Source organism: Kogia breviceps, chromosome 1 (assembly GCF_026419965.1).
Source record: "Kogia breviceps isolate mKogBre1 chromosome 1, mKogBre1 haplotype 1, whole genome shotgun sequence".
Lineage (NCBI taxonomy): Eukaryota > Metazoa > Chordata > Mammalia > Artiodactyla > Physeteridae > Kogia > Kogia breviceps.
The window spans coordinates 194,451,223-194,470,819 of record NC_081310.1 but is presented as its reverse complement, the minus strand read 5'-3'; the positions used below and the strand labels follow the sequence as shown (position 1 = coordinate 194,470,819).

Below are 19,597 nucleotides of genomic sequence, written 5' to 3'. Positions count from 1 at the left end.
AACACTTTAAAACTTTTGGCTGGGAATTACATAAAATGGGTTATATGCTTTCTCACTTTATTAGGCAGAGTAGACTATAATTTAATCCTGATGACTCAGTATCATCATTTTAGATGTACATGTTTATATTGTGTTGGAAGTGTAGCTCTGTTTTCAAAACCTGTTGAAATAGAGATCTGTTGTGTATTGGCCCCTCCTCTGAATGACTCCATCTGTGCCGAATGACCCCGGGCTGATAGACTCTTTGAGTTGTCTGTTTGCTTTTCATAGATGATTCTCTCCTGACATTTGTTGCTAGGCTTTTTTCACTATCTGGTCTTTGGTCTGTGAGTATCTCTTGCTAGCTGGCTCAATTCTCCTTTCTCATTTGCAGTTTTTAATCTTCTGTGATTTGGACATCATTTAACTAAGCTTGTATACGAAATAAATAGTAAGTAATGTGAATAAGTATTTGCTATGTGTAATATATGTGGAATTTGTCATTTCTTTTTTGGCAGCAGCGATTTCTTCTCTCTTTCCCTCTCTCCTTCTCCTTCTTTATTTGTTTCCTCCTTTTCTTGATTGGGTGAGATTGGAGAGCCGAGCTCCCGAATGGTTGTTTCTGGTCCTTGACCCTTGCCCATTTCCCTGGCCTGGGTATCATAGGCTGCCTGCTGGAGTCAACTGGAAATTATAAAATGATGCAGTTTGGAGGGTCCAGAAGGCCATCTATTTAAGCCCTTATTTTACAGAAATGAAGGACTCTGAAGCACAGAGTGGGGGCGTGAGGGGCCGGGTTTGAGGACATAGCGTCAGGGTTGGACTCGGTGTGCAGGGTTCTTGAGACCTGGCCCGCGTTCTGCCCTGCCACTCTGCCACGTTCTGTTCCCTGCCAACTTTGAACATTTATTTGTTTCGCTGTGCCAGGTCTTAGTTGTGCACGCAGGGTCTTTAGTTGTGGCATGCGAACTCTTAGTTGCAGCATGCATGTGGGATCTAGTTCCCCGACCAGGGATCAAACCCAGGCCGCCTGCATTGGGAGTTCGGAGTCTTAACCACTGGACCACCAGGGAAGTCCCTGTTTCCTACAAACTTTGAGCAAAATGTGTGCGAATGCGGAAATAGAGCGTTTCCACTGGACCACCAGGGAAGTCCCTGTTTCCTACAAACTTTGAGCAAAATGTGTGCGAATGCGGAAATAGAGCGTTTGTGTGAGGTAAAATCATGGAGGAAAATTCTCTGCTGGCTGTGGGCAGGTTAAGGATTAAAGTACATAAACCAGGGCTTCCCTGGTGGCACAGTGTTAAGAATCCGCCTGCCGGTGCAAGGGACACAGGTTCGAGCCCTGGTACGGCAAGATCCCACATGCCACAGAGCAACTAAGCCCGTGTGCCACAACTACTGAGCCTGCACTCTAGAGCCCGCGAGCCACAACTACTGAGCCCACGTACCACAACTAGTGAAGTCCGCATGCCTAGAGCCCATGCTCCTCAATGAGAAGCCCACACACCGCAACTAAGAGTAGCCCCCGGTCGCCGCAACTAGAGAAAGTCTGCGTGCAGCAAAGAAGACCCAATGCGGCCAAAAATAAGTAAAATAAATAAATTTATGTTTTTAAAAAAAGTACAGGGCTTCCCTGGTGGCGCAGTGGTTGAGGGTCCGCCTGCCAATGCAGGGGACACGGGTTCGTGCCCCGGTCCGGGGAGATCCCACATGCCGCGGAGCGGCTGGGCCCGTGAGCCGTGGCCGCTGAGCCTGCGTGTGTGGAGCCTGTGCTCTGCAACGGGAGGGGCCGCAACAGTGAGAGGCCCGTGTGCCACAAAAAAAAAAAAAAAAAAAAAAAAGTACATAAACCAAAAAAGGCTTCTGTATGTTGCAGTGTTTGGCTGTGTTTGCACTCAAAGCTGATATTGATATTGTAGGAGAAGCTTTAATCCTTTCATTCAAATTTACAAGAAATGCTGTTTCCTTTTAGTTTAAAAAAAAAAAAGTCCAAGAGAGCATTTGATTTGAGGAACCAAAAGTCTAGAAAATGTATCCGGGAGTCCTCGTCAATTTGGGGCATAATGAAATATAAAAAATACTCAATAAAAGCTCCTTTATTACTTTAACTGTTTAAATGTGGAGTTTTTAGCCATCAGGTTAATGTTTTGGTATCATTGTTTTATTTGATTGTGAGCACTTTTCCAGGTAGCTCTGCCACTAGAGCGCTAATCAGATTCCCACAGATGAATGGTGCTAGCTGCAGCCTGACATCACCGCATTTTTGCTTCGACATTATTTTATTTGGTTTTCCTGTAAAAGTTAATAACTCTGTGTCCATGTGTTTAAACAGGCAAGAAGAGAGAGAGAAAGGACAGTGAACAGAAAACCATGAGTGATGTCTCGGGAAGCTTTTGCCAAATTGAGGAGATGTAGGGATTTTTGTGATCTCAGGGTCTTTCACCCTAGCACAATTAGGGTGTGGAGAATCAAGAAGATTGCAAAGCAAGATGGTGATTCTTAATCCTTCCGATAACAAAAAGTGAACCTCTCTCTGTTTCCCAGACAGAGCTGGAAGGAATTAGAAATGAGTTCCCATTGATTTAGAGGAGGAAGAGGGTGCTCAGTAGGATGGATTTGCTTAATAGTGAAAACTGTTTAAGTTTTGCGTTAATTGTAAGTAAAATACATGCTCATTTTAGGTGACCGAGATTGCTAGCAACATCAGATGGAGGGCAGAAAGATCTTCTTTTTTATCTTCCTGTTAGAGGTAGGCGATCTGTACTGAGAGCCTTCATGGCCAAGATGGCTCTGGTGTCTAATAGGCCTTTGTTGAATCATTTATTTTTAAAAGTGTATTTGTTTATTGGAAGCTGTGGTTGTTGGTAATAGGAATGTTTATGGTGTTTAGTGAAAGGTTACTGAATGGTTCAAAGCCATGATGATTACCATTTAATTCTTTTTGTGTGCAGCGGATTTTTTTGCTGAGCTAATAAACATTTCTAAATTGGGGTTTATCAGAGGAGGCGACTGGACTGATATCTCTTGATTTAGATTCTCTTCCAGATTTACATCTTGGTGCTAAAGACTGTCTGTGGGTACAGGTCTGACAATGGGTACAAGAATCAGTTCCACAGTCCTTATCTCAGTGCCTCTGAAAGATGTGTAAAAAGCGGTGACTCATTCATCATCTGTGTCAGAGGCACGGCTTGTCTTGCTTCTCTGTGCTACACTCGTGGGGATGGGTTACTCCTGAAGTCGGCGAGAGAGGCCTGACCCATGTTAGATACCCTTTTTTAGACGGTTGAACTGGCCACCAGCTTACTTCATACAGATGTGACCCCACTTGCTGCCAGAGCTGGTTTCCCCTGCTCTGACTGTCTTGGCAGAGGGTCTGTTCCTGTGCATTCTCCGGGGTCAGTGTGCTTGGTGAAGAGGACGACTTTCCCCTGCGAGGAGCTGATTTCATTTGACTGTTTGAGTAGAAACAGTTTCTAATTCCTGTCATCTTACCGTAAATTTGAAGATTTTTGAGTGCCAGCTTTCTCTCTATTCTGAATCATACTTTTGGAACTCCTACTTCTAGTTTTTCCCTCAGACCATAGAAGAATCTAAGATAATAGCAGGAACCAGGACTTGGTGGTCTTCTCTTAGTAGCAGATCTTAATCGTTCGCTTTTTTTCTGCTTTCTAGAGGATCTGAAGACGATTTAAAGGCTACCCACATTTGTCATTTCCAAGTTTTTTCTTGCTATCTTTTTGGATTCGAGCTGTTTCTTAGCTGTGACTACTACTTTTTTGGTATTCAAATCTATTTTTTAACATTTAATCTTTCTCCAACTTTCTTGTAGGAGTGCCATTTAGCGACTCCTCAAAGTTTTAGGTTTTTGCTCTGTGTGGGGTGATGCGAGACAGAATTCCCTGATCCAGAGCTTATCTTCCTTGGAAGGCAGGAGCCCATGTTGTTGCCCTCAGAGCGGAAGGTGCTCAGCCCGTCGTGAAGGGACCCCGCCCTGCACCACCTGCTGGTCATCTGTGCAGCGTCTAAAACCCCCAGTGATAACTTGACATGGGAAGGTGTCACTGTCCATCTTCATCCCCTTCCTAATCATCCCACATCTCAACAGTGCCTGATCAGAGAGAGCTTTACCAGTCTGTGTCTGGCCTGACTTCAGAAGAAGTGGGAACTGAAGCTTCGTCTGCTGAGCCTGCGAAGGTGCTGGAGTTTGGGAGAAGTAACCTTCAGAAAGCATCAGATCCAACGTGTGGTGGAGAGAAGGGATTAGGAAGTAGAGGCAGTGGTATCATTAGGAAGGTCCTGGGCACCGTCTGCTACATGTTTTTAGTGTTGGAGTCACCAGCCACCGCCGCTGAGTGAGCTCACAGTTCTCCTAGGGAGCATCTTGGACACTGAGTCATTACATTCCTTTGCAGTGATTCAGCTCAACAGCTTGACACCTTCATTAATTTTACAACATGAAGCCTCGGTGCTCCCTGCTTCCTCTTTCACGGGGCAGGGGAATTAGAAGAATATGGAAAATACAAAAGCAAGGGAAACGGGAAAAAGGAGCAGTCAGCGCGCTGTTGACAGGCACCGTGTTAGGAAATCGAACTCCTTGCCTTTTCTTGGCATCCCCTGGGACCGAGCACCCAACTCTTGCCACACAGTGCTGGCACACATAAACCTTTTTCTTTTTGTTCCTGGCACACCCGCCACCCCTCCAACTTGCAGCCAGCTCGTTTGCCTTCTCTGCTGAGGTCACTGCTACCGTGATCCGTGTATAATGGCATTTTCCTCCTCTTTTCAGTGTGGAGGCTATTACGGTTTCTTCTCTAAACAGGACTTCAAACAATTTGCTGCCAGTTGGATTTCAAAGCTAAGGAAAAGGCAAATGTCATCCTTTTTTTCTCTCCTCTTTGGGTAACTGCTTTGTTGGTTGCATCAGAAATTAGAGGGGCTGCTATCTAAATTCAGGTGGGGATGCACGGGGACAGGCATTTAAATTTGCTTTTCTTTCTCCCTGAAGGAGAAAGTCCTTTTCCTTCTCAACCTTTCCTAAAAAGGAACTTTGATCTTCTCAACCCAGAAACAAGGGTTTTTATTTCCTCTACGGCGGGCATGTGCACTGCAGCGCTCTCCATGGCGCGGTTACGGTTGCCCTCTGCATCAGCAGCTCTGCTTGTCAGGCTTTGCTACTCAAGCACCAGCTCCTCTGGGCTGCAAGTCGGCACCCAAAGTACTCTCCAGAGTCACCTTTGTGTCCCTAAAATCACTGTCACTTGATATTAAATAGTGCCTGTTGGCTTAAGATGCTTTTTATTTCCACATACATTTCTGGAAGAACTAGTTTAATAAGATAACAAAACAATGACATTCTGACAAGTAGTTCATGCAGTATTTTTAACTAGGGCCAAGAAGAAAAATTTACATGCAGAGATAGTTCACTTGGAAGGGTAGTTTTTGTGCATATGACGTTGCCACTCTTCATAAAGGCTTTTACTACATATATCAATGTGTTTTAAGAAGAGACTAGGGTCAGTAATGCATGCTGTGGAATTCATGCAGATTTACACAATAGGCCTTAACAAATATTGTGTTCTATCATGTCAACTTGTGCACTTCTACCAGAGATATTTTATTTCTTTAATGTGAAAAACAAAAGGACAGAGGAAAGTAAAACAAAGGAAATTAGGGCCCACAGCTTAATTAGTATAGGGTTGTAACCCAAATCAACAATGGGAAGGATACAATGACAAAACCCAGGAAATTCCAAGTTGAAAGAGAGGCTCTTTCCGTTAACTCCTTGAGCACCAGGGCAGTCGCTAGCTCACTGCTCACCCAGGTTCAGGAGGCTGGCTCAAGTACAATTCACTGTCTTTATTTTTGAACTTCCTGGCTTTTGTTGACTTTCCCCTCTCCTTTTCCCTCTCTGATGTAAATGAAACATACCTCTGTGTGTGTGTGTGTGTGTGTGTGTGTGTGTGTTAATTGTAGGTAAACGGGCGAAAAGTACCTCTTGATTTTGTAACCCTCAGAGAAGGAGAAAGGGGGAATAATCCCTGTCACTGTCATCTGTTCATTTTTAATGAGCAATTTTAAAAAATTGAAAATAAAAGAGGAAAATGAATAGGTGTTGAACCAGCCCGTGATATGTAAATGCCAACTAGTAATTACCTAAAACCTCAATTTTCATTCTGTTTCATCTTGCAAAACATTTCATTTTCCCCGAGTGAAAACACTTCGTTCAGGCTCGCGTGACGGCTAGGGGGCACTTTGGCTCCGCGCTGCGGCCGCCTCGGCACGGCCGGCTCAAGGTTATTCCCCTCTTGCCATTCCGGTGGCTGTGCTCCGAGCGGGCGTGGTGCCCTCCCCCCACTCCCACGAGTCTGGTTTTGGGGAGCCTTGTTCCTCCTTGTCCTTGCAGAGGATCGTATTGAATTTTGGCTGATCGAGCCTTCCTCTGCATATTAACTTTCCCCTCTTACCTGCCTGCTAGACCCTCGGCTTCCCTGAGTTGCATTTCACACTCTGAGAGCAGCTTTCTGCCAGACTCCCTTTCTCCCTTGGAGATTTCAAATGCAGCAGTCTCTATATTCTGTTTATTGCTTCCTCTTCTTACCTTTTTTTTTTTCTTTTCATTTTGGCGGCTGGGGGCAGCTCTCCTTGACTGCAGCTCTCCTGACACACTTAGAAAGATGATTCTGACATTTCTTTTGCGTACTTATAGGTTTTCTCTTATTCTGCTTTAGGATCTGACACCTTTTGGATGTATTCGTGCAGCATCTTGGAATGTGGTTTGGGGATGCCCCTACTTCAGGGTGGTTGCCCTCCCCAGCCTGTTCCCTACCTAGAAAGAGGGCAGGTAGAAGTGAGAAACAACGGTGAGCCTGGCTGGGACTGTCAGCCGCAGATAAGAAAGAATTCTGGATGCAGAAAACCAGAATTATGTTGACCTAGGACCCTGGATCCGAGAGTGCTTTGCCTGGAGTCTCAAGGAACACGGCCTCTTTAGTGAGATATATAGCATCATAATTAGCCCGTTGCATTTTTTCACGAGTGCTAGCATCAGCGTTCTACGATGTGTTTCTCTGATTAACAGCTGCTTTGCAACTATTTCCTTGTGCCACCGATGACCGTATTTGTCAGGGAACTCCTGACAGAGTACTGATTTCTTGCTAAAACGCAGCATTTCTGTTTGAAGAGGTTTCTCTCATTCTAGGCACTGCCCGGCTTTTAGAGTCAGTCCTTGTTAAACCTTGAGTTGGCTTTGGTCTAACGGTTGTTAACAGGATTCTGGGTATCTATCTACTTCAGAGTACGAGCGTAGGAACCTTTCACGGGCAATTTAATCTTCTGAGATGCGCACGTGTGGCGCTGCAGTGTTGGAATGGGGTTTGGGGCCTGTGTGTTGGTCATTTTCTTTTGCCCTCTAGTTGTGATCTGTCTGGGTTAAAAAGGACTTGGCTTTGGTTGTTAGCGTCATTAATTTTTGAATATTTTTAGTATTTTAAAATGGCTAATGAATGCTCACATTTTTAGGAGATAGCTGTATATGTAGCACACAGGAGTGCTGGAACTGGTGACATTCCAAATATGTGTCACTGGAGACAGTGCATCAGGTTTACGTGTCAGGTGCAAAGTGCCAAGGCTCCCTCCAACCCCGGTTCGTTATTAGGCAAGCTCTGTCCTCCCGCCCCCCTTGTGCAGAAAATACAGCATGCGTTCTGGAGGTTACAGCGTGCAGGTCTTTTGTAGGAGAGTAGAAAACACCTAGGAAGCATGTCTTCAGCGAGGACTGTCAGGAACCACGCTTCTTCTCACCAGGGATTACTTACCCTACACAACGCATTTAACAGCACATAGTTCATCGTAGATAGCGCCTGAGTATCCTGTATTCCATTGATTTATACAGTTACAAATCCTGGTCTCTCAAGCACAGATCTCTCTCAATTGGCCAATCATCTTGGATCCAAAGGTGTTTTTCAACCTGAAGTCCCCTCCTTTTTTCTTGGGTTACTGGCAGTCACTCCAGTGTAACCACTGCAAAGGCAAGGATTTACTCCTCTTTGCACCTTGATTTATCTCTAGCTTTAAGTGATGAACGGTGAAAATTAGCAAATTTCCCTAAAATTGCGGAGTTGATGGTGACAGGGTTGTTTTATTTTGCTTTTTGAAGGAGGGAGGTGGAACAAAGGGTCACAGGAGTAGAGGTGATGAGAAACTTTGCTTCTGTTTTCTTCTGAGTTCATCATCTTTATTTTTATGAAACCAGCTACTGGTAATTCACCATGCACTCATTAAGAACTCTCTTAGTGCAAGAGAAGGGGAAAGGAAGGCCAATTCCATATTTATCACAGACTCAACAGCAAGTGGCTCCAACAATGGCATCAGGTGCTTTGCACCAGAATTTTCCCTGGCTTGCTGCACTTCCACAATGTGTGCAATAAAGTTCCCGCCTCCGTTTTACATCTTTGACATTGAGGCGGAAGATTTGGCCTGAATTTGTGTAATTTAGTTGGGCACAAATATAACCCATGAATAGTTACATTCATCTCCTAATTAGAAAATCAAACGATAGTAAAGGACAGGCAGCAGGCACCCCATCATTTCACCCAACAAAAGCGTGTTGTGTGTGTTGGACCTTTGCAGAGGGGAGAGTCAGTTGAATTGATTCATGAAGTTAATGAAAAGTGTCCAGCAATAGTCGAGTGAAAGATGCAAACTGAGGGCACTGTCAGTTATCTAGAGTGTTCATATTGTTGCAGTATGGGGAAAGGTTTTGGGAAATCTTTTACCGTCTATGTGCGAATCATAGGGCTTGTAAAATTCTACGTTGGTCGGGCCCTTTTCCACCCTATTGAAGTGCCAGGTCCTTATCAAGGAGAGAGGAGAAGAGTAAAGAGTAGCTGAAGAAATAATTAGCAGAAGGAGAGCGGTTTTCATATCTGGATACCTTTCTTATAAAGCACATTATGTTGAGGCTGTTAGTTTGGATACTTCATATTTTTGCATCTGGCCTAGTGATATCGGTGCTGTTAAATATGTGATTTGCCTGTCGCCTGCCTTTTCAGACAAAGATCGAGAGGAATGTAAACAGGCCCCAAATATACTTGATGTAGGTGTTTGGCAGTATTATTTTATATGGCTTGAAATTAGTGAATGGAAACTTTAAAAGAAATTGTTCATATTTTTGCAAGTTTGAAGTATGCCGGGACTTTGTCAAATTCCCCTTAAAATAAATACGTCAATTTCACCTCCCTTCCAAATTCATTTATCTTGCTTTTTTAAAAGGTGTTTTCTACTTTACCTGATGTTTAAATTGGATTCGCTCGTTTATGCTCTTCTTTGCTCTATCCCCCACGTTTTTCTTAAATGAATTACTAATGACAGAGCACTCCATCATTCCCTCTCTACAGCCACTTTAAGGAAAGCATGGTGATCTAAACCTTTTAACCTATTAAACATGATTTTTCCCAATTGAATCAGACCCACCACAGGTGTAATAACTAATCATTTAAACTACACCTGCTATTATGTATTTTTAAGCCATTATGCATGTTGGATAGATGATAATTCATGTTTATTGCATTGTCCGATGGATCCGTTTTGCCTACACTAGGCTGATTAATGTATTTAAAGAAATAAGAGATGCAATTTTAAAAAAAATTGATGGAATGCGCCAAGCACTGCATTGAGTGCACCATTAAACCCATCAGAACTTTGCTCTCTGACCAGAAATGCATATACCAAGGACTGTATTAAAAAAGCAAGGTGAAACCTGTGCTTTTTAGTGGTGGGATTCTGTTATCTTTCTCTGTCATGGAAAATTTTGGAAGGAGGAAGGAAAGGTTTACGCTTCTACTGGTGAATGTCAGGAGCTATGCTGTCAGCATCTCTGGCTTAAGACCTGCTTGTCCACAGTTCCTCTGATGCCTGGGACACGTACCAGGGCGCGTGAAGCCTGCCACACGATACAAATGCCCTCATCGTCTTGGGCATTGAAGGTGTATTTTTTTCTCCAGGTGAAGAGCAATGAACCCTGAGGCATCTGAGCTGTGCAGATTGGCCTTGACCCCGTGGGGCCTGGGGTGGTGTAACTGTGGCCAGGCCTCTCCTCCTCTTGGTTTTCTCCTTCGCCACTTCCCCTTCGCTCTTACGCCCTTTCCGTTTTCTTTCGCCTTCCTTTCTGTTCCATCTCCTCTGCTCGTCCCTCTGCCTTCTTCTGTCATGTTCCCTCCTTCGCCCCACTCCCTTTCCTTTTTCTCTCTTCTTTCTTCCCCCCGTTCCCATCTCTTCGTTAGAACGCATCCGTTTTGTTGGCGTTTGTCAGATTTTTCTTGATTTCGGTGCAAGCTGAGGAGACCCGGCCGAGGGGCGCGGGGCTGCGTATATAGCTTTGGAGTTTCTAAAGTCTGGGGCATCGGTTTTTCTCTAGCCCAGAACTGGTTGGTTGTCAGTGCAGTTCACGGTGGTGCGTAGTACACTCGCAGTGTTGGACAGACTCTAACCAGTCTCAAGGAGCACTCGTGCGTCTTATCACTGACGGGCCCAGGTCTGCCAGTCTGGCTACCTGGTCTGTCCTTGAGGGAGAGGGTCTGAGGCAAGCCTCCCATGGAGGGATCTCAGGGAAAGTATATGAGGGAATTGCCGCCAAGTTTTTTCTTTCTGCTTTATCCTATCTTTTGTTACCAGAGAGGTCTGTCTGGTCTCAAGATTAAATTCATATAAAATATGAAGAGGAGATTTGTAACTTGTGTTCCATTTATAGCCACAGTACTTTCTGTTTGAATCTCTGTTCAACTGCTGCCCTTAGTTTGAAGGATCTTAGAAAACTTCCTTATGTTTGGCCCCTTAGAAATTTTTTCTTTCAACAACTTATGAGTGAACTGCAGGACCTGTTGACTTCACCTGTACCTTGAGACTACATCATTCTTTTGGTTTTGATGAGATCATTTACAGCGGCCCCTTTCCTATCGGGGGGCAGGTTGGCATTTCCCACCCGTTGGACTTAGTGTCCAGGGTGGAGAGCAGACAGGCGGCATGCAAGCACACGCTTCGTGTGTGCTGAGTGGCGTGAAGGTTAATACCATCAACAGTTTTCCTTCCATCCCCTTCATTCGTAGGTTAGGAAGATTTCATTAAATAATATCATTACCAGAGGTAGGTAGATAATCTGTCGGTCTGACAGCTTGTAGCCATGAAACCCCAAACTTTGTCCTTTGAGGGCTCTTCAGAATTCAGCTCCATTGCATGAGGGGGACCAGTGTGAGTGGCTCTGTGTGTCACGTCTTCCAGAAGCTTTCCCAGCCAGCGCGTGCTCAGCACTTTGCCAGTCTCTGTCTCTACAGCGTGCTCTCTTCCTTTCAGACACTAGCAGCGTAGCTGAGGAAGCAGCCTGAGCATTGGAAGACAGCGCAACTGTGTCTTCAGTTACGTGGTGCACACTGTAAGCGCTGAAGAATTTAAGAGAGTGGGGAGACCAGAGATGGCTTGCTTACTTAGGGAAGGCTTCGAGGAGTTAACACAGCCTGTGGAGGGGCTGTGCTGCTGCTGCTGCTGCTGTATGTGTAATGTTTACACAGATAGAGGCAGGAAAGGGAGGCCTTCTAGAAAAAGGGCATGGTGTGGGCACAGGTGTAGTGACGTGGATAAGCACGGCCAGGGGAGGGCTACCTGCTGAGGAGTATGAAGAATCAGCTTGAACAGGGAGAACAGGAAAAGATTATTGCAGCTCTTAAAAGCTAGGCCGAGGGGATTAGATTTGATAGAACCAGATACAGGAAGCCAATGAAGGTAGGGAACCGACATAGTCTTTTATTTAAGCAGATTTTAAATGTGAGAAGTAAGTGGTTAATTTGACCACAGTATTGTGCTTATTTCTATGGACCTGGGATAAACTGGTAGGATTTTTAATCTTGAAATGCAGACTACTGACGTTTACTTTTCTTCTCTGTTTTATCTCCCCTACCAGATTGCCACAGCAGTGAAGTTTCTGCAGAATTCTCGGGTCCGCCATAGCCCACTTGCAACCAGGAGAGCATTCCTTAAGAAGAAAGGTACAGGTTCCCCGTGGCCTTGCGCAGTGGCCTACACAGAGGGGCTGGGGGAAGGGCGGATGGAAGCCACAGTATTGATGAATGATCTCCTATAGCTGTCCCACCGTTGTACGGGTGGGGGTGAGGGGAGCCCCCCGGTGGGGATGCAGCTTCTTTCCTTACAGTAGAGCAGAGGTGATAGGATTCAAATAATTGTGAGCACCAGACGTAAGGCCAACAACTTAGCCCAGGACAGCCTGGCACAGGCAGCGTTCAGCAGCAGAAGAGGTCCATGGATAAGACTGGGGAGGACTCCTGCTTTCTGGTCTGTTCTTCTGATAATGACCCTGGCTGCAGAATGACTGGCTTTAGGTTAGGAGGTCAGCTACTTCAGTAAAGAATGAGGAAGAAAGAAATGAAGGACGAGGGAGACGAGAGGACTACACAAGGTCAGGTTAAGGTCAAGCTTGGGGTCAGTCTGATGTACGGATTGAAGTGGTAAATGACTGGTTTTATGGTATTTCTGTAAGCAGGGATTAAATGGATCTTGACAAATTCAGTATTGTCCGAAGCAGACAGAATCTATTTTGGTCTTATTGAAATTTAGGACATGTTTCTTTTTTTTGCGAAATATAAAAAAAACCCAAATCAAACAAAAAAAGAAATCTGACTTTTCATTCTTTGAACGTTTAATTTTCTGGAAAGCTAGGAAGTTGTTTAAAGGCCCTTAAACACCATGAGGGAGGGAAGTGAGTTTTCTCCACCCCCACTGAACAAAACTCTTTCTCCTTAAGGAACCGGAATGTCGGCCTCCAAATTCTGGGTTTGGGGCTTGAAGTCATTAGTGGCTGGAATAGAAGACAGTGTGGTTTGGTGGTATTTCTTAGGTCTGCTCCACGGTATCCCACTGAAGTGATGCCGCAGAACCTGGTCCCAGGGCTGTGCTCGCAGGGTTTGGGCAGAATCAGCCCCAGCATTTCATTCACAGGCAGCTGTTTAGAGGCAGCCTCAAGGCCGGTCCCTGTGACTGAGTTGGTGATGAGGGCTGCTGGGCGCTTCCTGGCGGCGTGATGCTTGCCCCCATCAGTAAGAGATTATTAAAATTTGGAGTGCGTTGGCTGGCCCCCTCCGCTCTGCAGCCATCATGCCGTAAAAGAGTTTTTCCTTGAAATATGTGTACCTATGGGGAGTAATTAATCATAAAAGCTTAGGGATTTCAGCTCTCTCATCAAAGCATTGAAGCTGGGGAAAGCTGAGCCTAAAAGCTGTGCTGATTACCCGGGGTAACCTGAGACAAAATCTATGGTTGCCGAGAGATCCTTCGCCCCAGTATATTGTGCAATATTATAACTGCCTGATCTTCTCTTCCACTGACAATGACCAGTTATTCCTCATTTTCTCTCAAACGCAGCTGGGTTAGAATTTCATTTGCAGAAGGTATTTAGAGCAATTTAGAGACAAATGTCTCTGGTGTTTGCTTGGCACTTCCCCACTGCAGGCTTTGCTGAGCAGTTTGAGTATCAGGAGCTCCATCTAATCTGCTTAATTTTAATAAATCCCTGACTGGGAGAGGGGGGGAAACAAAGGAAGAGAGAGAAACTCTGGGCCAAATAATACTTCTTTTTACTTAGTTGGCTAATAATTACTGTAGAAACTGTTCTGTACAGTTACTATTTGTTGCTCCTTAAAAAAAAAAAAAACCGCAAACAGCAATCAATTAATTAATTCAACTAAGAGTGTTTACGCTGCGCTGAGAACAGAACAGACAAAATCCCTGCCCTCTCAGAGCTTCAGTTCTACCAGGGGAAGGCAGACATAGCCAGTGCTGTGTGGGAATGGGTTGCACTTCTCAGTGGGGTGATTAGAAGGTGTCCCTCGGGGAGGGTGACATGGGCGCAAAGACCCGAAGGAGATGGGTATTTGTTGGTACAGAGTGGGCAGAATTGCTTCCCAACCCTTAATGTGGTTAGAGTTTTTCGAATTTTTGGCAGCAGGAAACTGGAGAGACATCCTACCTTTCTTCTTCTAAAGAGAGTTTACCCCACACTCAGACCTGGAGTCACTGGACTTAATCATCCATCTCCATTATCCTCTAAAACGCTGCTTCAGTCAGTAATCATCTGCTTCCGAGTTGTATCCCAATAGGGTAAGTTCTAGCAGGACCTTTGCTGGGCAGAGAATTCCAAGGTTTGATCGGCATCTGGGGAGGAAGAGCCCTCTGTGGATTTAAACCTCACTTTTCACATTTCCGGCAGTTCCTGGGGTCAGGCATACAGGATCCTGGAGCTCGGCACCATGGCTGATGGGTTGAGGGAGGAGGGGCTGTTGTGAAGGAGCGCGTCTGCCCTGTCCCTGACAGCAGCTGCGAAGGAAAGGGAGTTGGCTCACTGGTCTTTGGGGGTACGGAGCGGAGCGTGTCTTGAGGGGAGGGACCAAGGTCCTGGCATCCTCCGGTCCTGTCTCCCCACAGGACCCGTTGCAGTGGTGGGTCGGAGCGCTGCCTTCGGCCGAGCTCACAGCTACTGGAGTCTCGGCTTTTCCTAGTAAATGTCACTTTGGGGAATTGCATCGGAGCACTGTCTTGAATTATGATCTCGACTTTCTTTGTTGTTGTTTTTTTTTTCTAATAAACATCTCTTTCCTGAAAAGGCAAATCCAATTTTGTTTTTCTTTTAATATTATTTAATATTAAATGTAGAAATTGAGGCCCCTGGAGTGCGTGTCAGTTCAGCGGAAAATGGGGGTTACTTCAGGCACATCAGCTGAGGTTGTTTTATTGTGAAGCCGCAGCCCCGAGCAGGGGCCTCGTCCCCTCTGTTACTGACAGGTTAAATGTGTGCCCTCTGAGTTTGGGGCTGGGGAGGCCGGGGGCAGTGGATGGGATAGGGTTGGAAGAGCATTGGTTTGCAAGGGTCTTTTGTGTTCGTGTTTTTTTTGTTTCTTTGAGATCTCTTTTGGATGCTTTAAAGTCTGAACATGGAGTCATTAATGAGAAACATGACGTTATTAGAATCATTTTCTTTGAAGCTTCTACTGCCAGTTTGTGTAATTTACAACATTTCTTTCTTTTATCGGGAATTTTTTGGATGCAAGAGCAAAGCAGCTGTTCACCTTCAGAGTATTAGAATAAGTGTTTTTGTTTTCCTTCCAACCTCTTGATTCTGCAGATGACATCAACTGCAGACTCAACCACACATGAAGATAATTGGCCTGTGTGGGGTGTAAGCCCTCATAGAACTGGTCTATATATAGAAGCAGTTCTTGCCAGGCAGGGATCACATCTGGGGCTTTAAGCAGGCTGCAATCCAGGAGGTTGGAGTAACTTAAAAAACAGCAGTAGGGTCAGTCCAGAAAGCTAGAGGCTTGGATATTGTTGTCAGTAGGCTTATGTTGACTTGACACCTTGTCTGACCACAAAATGCAGGAGGCAGTCTGCTTGCAGACACGTGGCAGGCTGGGTATAAGGTGGGTAGAAGCGATGCCTGTTCTCGTTGGATGAAGAGGTAGATGAGGTGGGGAGAAGACAGAGTCGTCTGTTAGCCCCCTCTAATACATCTGTTGCCAAACAGGGTTCTAGAAAAAAGCTGAGCATCATCTGCTTTTTTGTGTAATTCTGCATGTGGGGGGCCGGGGTGGTGCTGGCTGACCCTTTGGCTTATTGTGCCCTTCTCAAGTGTCTAAATAAAGGGCTGTGTTCTCCCTCATCTAATACATAGTCCGGGGTGGGGGGAGGGTGAAGGAAAACGAAACAAATAAAACACACTACCATGCTTTCTTATTCTAGAAGGTGAAACAAGATCTTATCTTTCTTCTGTTCCTGGAGGCGGAACCCCCAGTAGCAAAACTGCCTCCTTGCTGGAAATGAGCTTGAGGAAGAAACCTGATGGTCTTCACCTTGGTAGTGGGGTAGAGGTGAAGGGCTTCTGTCACTGGAGTATTTTAAGGGGGAGTGAATTCTTACACAGATTTCAATTTAACTCTCTTTTATTACTTTTCTTTTTTTATCATTTACATCCATTTCATGAGGTAGTTTGCATGTCCTTGAATGGAATCTCGTTACCATGAAAGCTTTTTTAGCATTGATTTCATAACAGTCTTAATTTAATAGCTCCATCATTACTGAGTAGCTCTGGGAGTGGGGCCTTGGCTTTCCAGGTCACTGACCTTTTAATTACAAACCTTGTTCTGATGGCCAGGTTATCGACTGGACAGCTCCCAGCTTGTGCCCCCAGGATGAAAACGAAAATAACTGTGTTTTCTCCCCCATCTCCAGGAAACAAAATTGTAACCTCATGTGTTTCTAAAATTAATTTTCTCCTTCAGCTTTGCTTTATAATTAATTCTTTAATGTGTCTTAGTAAAGCCAGAGTATTTTTATAACGCTGTTTTTTCTAGAGCTTGGGTCCAGCGGATAGTGGAGAGGGGGCGGGGAAGGGGGACGAAGAGCTTGCCAGCCACCACCCCATGCTTGATCGGGGCCGTTTCCTCGTCCTGTGGCTGAGCTGGAAAGAACAGTATCGGCCCTTCTGATTCTTTGTTACTGAGATGTGGATTGTGGCATCAAGATGTGGATTCATTCCTGCATTTGCGGGGGTAATTGAGCCTTGTGTATCATGGACATTTTAAAGAGACGTTCCTGTTCTGAGAAAAGAACAGGGTTGGTTGAGTTTTCTTTACTGTGTCTTAGCTCTCTGCTAGTTTTGGGTGAGTGGAGGGAACTGGGACCCTCCATGCGGGGTTTCTGCTCAGTTAGGAGCTTGGGTCGATCTAGGTTCTCTCTCACTGATGATGAAGAGGGAGAGAAAAAGGGGAGGACTGTGGCCTGTAAGTAGGATGACCATCGGTTCTGGTTTGCCCAGCACTGTCCTGGTTTTAACACTGGAATTCCTACCTCCTGGGCAGCCCCTCAGGCCATACAAGCCTTACTCAGGAGTGAGAGCTCCCGAGAGAGGCGGGTGTTTTTGGAAGCCGGGGGAAGAAGTCCACTAGCAGTCGGTCCCCGCGAGTTCAGCCTGCCATCGAGTGGCATCTTCCTCAAACGTTGCCCACTTGCACTGCCCCGGCCCGGCCCGGCCCGGCCGGCCGGCTCTGACGTGGGTTCAGTGCAGGGGCTCTCTGGTGGGGAGGCCGTGCCCTGCAGGCGAGGGAGGGCTGCCGGAGCCGGCGCAGACAGGGCTGTGTGTGGCAGCCGCATGCGTTCCCGAGGATGATTGAGCATCTCCATCCATCTGTTGTGAACGGAAGTCTTCCTTCCGTGCCAGTCTTGCATCTGCGTATCCGTCACCTGCTGTTCTGGACCAGCCTGTTCATCACACTGACTGGTGTTCCCCCCATCAATTTTCGTGCTCCCCTTGTAATCCAAACTTGTCTTAACGCCACAGATTTTTCTCAGCATCCAGGATGAGAGCTAGAGCAGCCAGACTAGCTGAGCGTCGTGGCTTCTCCATTCAGAGGGGGAGCTGGGAGCACTTGCTCCCTGCCAGAGGGCTGAGTCAAGTGGGTTTCTACACTTCACCCTGCGACGGGGGGACGGTAGCACTGAGGAGCTTGGAGGGGGAACCAGCTCTTTTAGATTTACCGAGTTGTTCTGAGATTTTTCTCTGAAAATGAAGAATGACTCTTCCTTTCTTAACTTGTGTGCCTGGAACAATATTACAAAGAAAAGCAAAGCGACACCGTCATGTACGGTAGTATCATTTTTAAAGGTTTTTTTTTTTTTTTTTTTTTTTTTTTTTTAGAAAGGTAAGATATGTATATGGTTTCAAAAATTCAAACAGCGAAGAAGGATAGACAAGTGAAGGAGTCTTCCTGTCATCTCTCTCCTGTCTCCCTCACCATCCTCTGTCTCAAGAGGATGCTGCTTTGAACAGTTTTTGTGTATCATTCCAAAGATCTATCCATATAAAAGCACGTTAATATTTATTAACATAAACACCTTTTAAATACAGTGGTAGCATATTTCACACTTTAGCTTATACTTGCCATTGTATCTTGGCACTCATTTCACATTAATACGTACAGATTTGCTTCATTCTTATCAGTGGCTGTGTAGTATTCCATTGTATTCCTGTATCATAATTAATGTTTGAGTCAGTCCCAAGTTAGTGGACATTCAGGTTGATTCTTGTCTTTTGTTGTTTCAAACAATGCCTCAGTGAATATTCTTGCATATACATTTTCTTAAAATTTCAGGAGATCATGTCCCCCCCAAGAAAATAAAACTGTTTTCTAATATAAACATGACTATAGGTAGACAGAAATTAATAAGAGAAAAAAAAAACAGTGTAACAAATTATAATTAACACAGCACAGATTTGGATTCTGAGGGGACATTCTGGTCACTGGTTACATGAAAAATGCGTGCTTTCTAGAAGAATCCTTTTTTAATCCCATTTTTTGAAGGGATATGGGCTCATAAATTTAATTTGTGATTCAAAATAAACATTCAAATAAATGGAAAGCTTCAGAAACTTGAAAGTTAGTACCTGTTTTCGAATGAAGTACATACAGTTCATCAGTATCCATGGGGGATTGGTTCCAGGACCTCCAGGGATATCAAAATCCAAGGATACTCAAGTCTCTCATATAAAATGACATAGTATTTGCATATACCCTACACACATCCTCCCATATACTTTAAATCATCTCTAATTTTACTTACAATACCCAATACAATGTAAATGATGTAGTTCCCTGTGTTCAGCAAATTCAAGTTTTGCTTTTTGGAACTTTCTGGAATTTTTTTCTCGAATACTTTTGATTCATGGTAGGTTGAATCTGTGGATGTGAAATTGGATAGGGAGGGCTGACTGTCGTCCCTCAGTATCCAAGCAGGGATTGGTTCCAGGACCCGCCAGGGATACCAGAATCCATGGAAGCTCAAGTCCTGTAGTCTGCCCTCTGTATCCAGCTTCAGCATCCATGGATTCAGCCCTCCTCACGTTGTGTAGTACTCTAGTATGTATTGACAAAAATACGCATGTAAGTAGACTTGCGCAGTTCAAACCCGTGTTGTTCAAGGGTCCACTGTATGGCTTAGTTTTCTTTTGTCGTAGTTGGATGTGTGTGGGTCCTGGGCCATAGGTTAGGTGGTCACCCTTTATTCAGTGCCTGGTGTGTGCAGAGTACTATTTATTACATTAGGGCTTCATGAAAGGAAAATGAGGTACTTGTTTTACAGACGAGAAGCTCCTTGGGAGGTGGGAATGGATGCTGAGTGCTTATCAACCCTATCTATGTCTGTCCATGAAACATAGCAGTACCTCAGAAGTCAGCAAAATCTGATGAGGGAGCCATGGAGTATAAAGTTCAGTAAGACTGTGAGCTCCTCAAGGGGGGTGACCACGCCTCACCCTCCTGGCGTCCTCAGCAGCGACATAGCAGCCTGGGTCAGGGGCTCACGAACGAGGGGTTGAGTGACTGGGTGGCGAGAGTTAGAAGACACTTACTGGGGAAAGTTTCAAAAGGACGTCAGTTTTCCCTAAGTCTACAGTTTGTTTATTTGTTCAATCCTGCATACCTGTAAAATGGTTTCAGAATTGCTATCCCATAGGCCTTTACCCAATACTCTAGTGTTTATATAAACAGTGTTTATATGCAGT

General features: G+C 45.1%; 1 protein-coding gene across 1 annotated transcript in view; it reads left to right on the top strand.

The window, feature by feature from the left end:
• PEX14 (peroxisomal biogenesis factor 14) overlaps positions 1 to 19,597 on the top strand; it is a 140,667-nt gene that overhangs the window by 40,238 nt on the left and 80,832 nt on the right. The window contains exon 3 of the mRNA XM_059057959.2: positions 11,933 to 12,017. Coding sequence (XP_058913942.1) covers positions 11,933 to 12,017 — 85 coding nt within the window. The remainder of the gene's footprint in view (positions 1 to 11,932; positions 12,018 to 19,597) is intronic.